This window comes from Alosa pseudoharengus, unplaced genomic scaffold (genome assembly GCF_046254945.1).
Source record: "Alosa pseudoharengus isolate Yale_2024_CS ecotype anadromous, Long Island Sound unplaced genomic scaffold, YU_APseudo_1.1 YU_APseudo_1.1_scf_15, whole genome shotgun sequence".
Taxonomy (NCBI): Eukaryota; Metazoa; Chordata; class Actinopteri; order Clupeiformes; family Clupeidae; genus Alosa; species Alosa pseudoharengus.
In genome coordinates, this window is record NW_027468620.1 from 14,363,272 (window position 1) to 14,365,998 (window position 2,727).

At 40.0% G+C, this 2,727-nt stretch overlaps 1 protein-coding gene across 2 annotated transcripts in view; it reads left to right on the plus strand.

Annotated features, from left to right (window-relative positions):
* The first annotated feature begins 204 nt into the window (after nt 1–204).
* The window catches only part of nphp1 (nephronophthisis 1), a 10,773-nt gene continuing 8,250 nt past the window's right edge, over nt 205–2,727 (plus strand). For both annotated transcript variants that reach the window (XM_076285676.1, XM_076285677.1), the window contains exons 1-6: nt 205–418; nt 763–827; nt 1,283–1,343; nt 1,711–1,841; nt 2,112–2,349; nt 2,472–2,573. In XM_076285676.1, the coding sequence (XP_076141791.1) occupies nt 353–418; nt 763–827; nt 1,283–1,343; nt 1,711–1,841; nt 2,112–2,349; nt 2,472–2,573 (663 nt within the window). In that variant the 5' untranslated portion in view covers nt 205–352. The remainder of the gene's footprint in view (nt 419–762; nt 828–1,282; nt 1,344–1,710; nt 1,842–2,111; nt 2,350–2,471; nt 2,574–2,727) is intronic.

Genomic DNA, 2,727 nt, shown 5'->3' on the forward strand with positions numbered 1-2,727 from the left:
GATACATTTTGATTTCTGTACAATTTGTAGTAGCATTCCATTCCATCTATTGTCATCTAATAAAATCTACTTTCAAACAAACAAAAACACTGTAATACGACATCCAAAACTGGCACGCAACGCTGATTTGTACGCTCACACAATCAATCTCGGACGCAAGCCTATGACGACACACATCCGTCGCAGTTTAAATATCTTAGCGACCACTCGGTAGCGTCTGCCGTGTGGTTACGTTGTTGCAGATGCTTCCAGTAAATCGAGTGCGTCTTTTTATTTGATGATGACATATGGATATTTTAAGGACTACTTTATTGTGTCAGTTTGACTGCATCTGAACGAATTAGCTAACACAATGCCACCCAAACGGAGAGGGCCATTGCTAAACCTTCAAAGAGAAGCGGATGGCTTGAAGACGAAGGTTTGTATTGCAGATGGTTTGAAGAAGATGGTTTGTGGATTTCAGTTAATGAGCCATCGGGGTAACTTAGGCTAACGTTATTATTGAAAGTGGAGATTGCTACATTTTAGACTTAAAATCGACAACATTGTTACATTACATACAGTTACTAACGTCGATTAGCACGATATTACATAGTGTCAAAAACGGTAGCCTATCAGCTATTATCAAACGTTATGATGATTTACAGGTGATGTAGCAGTAGTGTCTAGATTATTTTCAATCAGGCCTGTGAAGTCATCCAACGTTGTCGTTACTTATTTGTAGCCTAGCCTAAATGTTATTCTATTCTTTGTATCCCACAGCTGGACAGTTTGGTGGTTGACGTCAACCAGCTTAATGAACATAACCGTGCTGATTTAAGACAGAGGTATGTACACAATTTTGTACATTAATATTAGACTAACGTACATTGCTAGATTAACGGAAGTGTGATGTATAGGCTACTCTATGTAGGCTACATAATATATCCAAGAGTGTAATGAATTTCCGTCTATTTTCACGTATTTGACGAACCCTTTGAGTGATAATGTCTGGTTTCTACTTCTGTTATTATGCATGTGCGTGTTGTCCTGCATGACAACAATACACAAGTTATGCAGTGTATGATTCAGTTTAGGCCTACCTGGTTTGCATTCATAATTTTTCCAGATGTGGATGGTTACCAAATCTCTTATCAAACCACAAACACAGACACTGCATTTGATGGCACTGTGGGATTTTCTCCCTCCTGTTTACCTGTCTGCATCCTTTCAAATCAGCCCTCTGTTGAGACAGGTTAGAACTGTGGCTCCCATTTCTCATTCTCTCCTCCTCTCTCCACAGATGTTCTGAGTTGCTGAGTGCAGTTGAGCAGACCACACAGGCTTTGAAGAAATTAACTAAAGTATAAATTCTGACTCCTCTTCATTCTCCTTAAACTAACATACACAGAATTAACTTAAATGCAACAGTTTTTGACAAATTAGCACAGCGTGGTTATGATGCTAACCAGATTTAAGCACAATTTAGTACAACCTGGAAAATCATTGTGTGGTGGTCAATGTTGATATTGTGGTGGGCCGCCACAAATAAGTCAATGTATGGGAAAAATTTACCTTGAAAAATCTCAGTAAATTAGTAGGATTTGTATTTGTAATTAATTGATTATTGTTATTTATTTAACTGCAATTATAATGATATCATATAAATCATAACCTAAGCAAATACAGTATTTAACATTTATTTATTTATTTATTTTATTTTTTGCTCAGGCAGATGAGCCTGCACCAGTGGGCAACTATGAGCTGCGGAAGCGGGAGGAGGAGACACGCCTGCAGGACTTCCACAACCAGCTCCGTGCCCTAGAGCTCAACCTCCAGTCCCCTGAGACGTCAGAGGCCAGGTAGCTCACACAACCCCCTGCCCACACACACACACACACACACACAGGAAGCCCCTCCCGGCCCCCAGCCCCACCCATCGGCTCTTGGAGCGTGCTTGTGTTGCAGTAGAAGTTTATGCAAGAGGCCACAGGAGGTGTAGGCCTCAGTTTGGGAGGGAGGCCGACTTTAGGATATCGTGGCTGTTTTGGGTAGGGTTCAATTTAAGTGTTACACTTTAGAACATTTTGCTTTATATTTATTCAGATATTATTGTCTGTTTATCTGTTTAGTGAGAGACTGTCAACCCAGGGTCCATCAGGAGATCAGGAGAGTGAAGAGGACAGTGAGGAAGAGGAGGAGAGTGAAGATGAGGACAACGATGACGATGATGACGATGATGATGATGATGAGGACGAGCAAGAACAGGAAGAAAGGAATGATGTTAAAGATGGGGAAAATGCATTGATGGAGAGAGTTGTTGCCATCAGCGCTTTCAAAGGAGAACAGGATGGAGACCTCACCATGGAGGTAAATCATGCTACACATTTATATAACACATTATATTTGTGTTATAGTAGTATGAATTTATGTACATACTAATATTATCATATAATCATACAAACAATGCAATTTTGTTTTTCTGTCCTCAGACGGGCACTGTGCTGCACATCCTTAAAAAGAACAAAGATGGATGGTGGCTCGCACAGGACTCAGAGGGGAACAAAGGGCTTGTACCTAAAACCTACGTAAAGGTGCAGAAGTCCATCATACTTACATACATTTATTCATTTAGCAGATGCATTTAACTAAATGACTTACAAAAGAGGAATAACATTCAAGCTACAATGCAGTGGACCTTAGGTAACAACTAATACTACAACAATAAATACTACTACCAAAAGATGA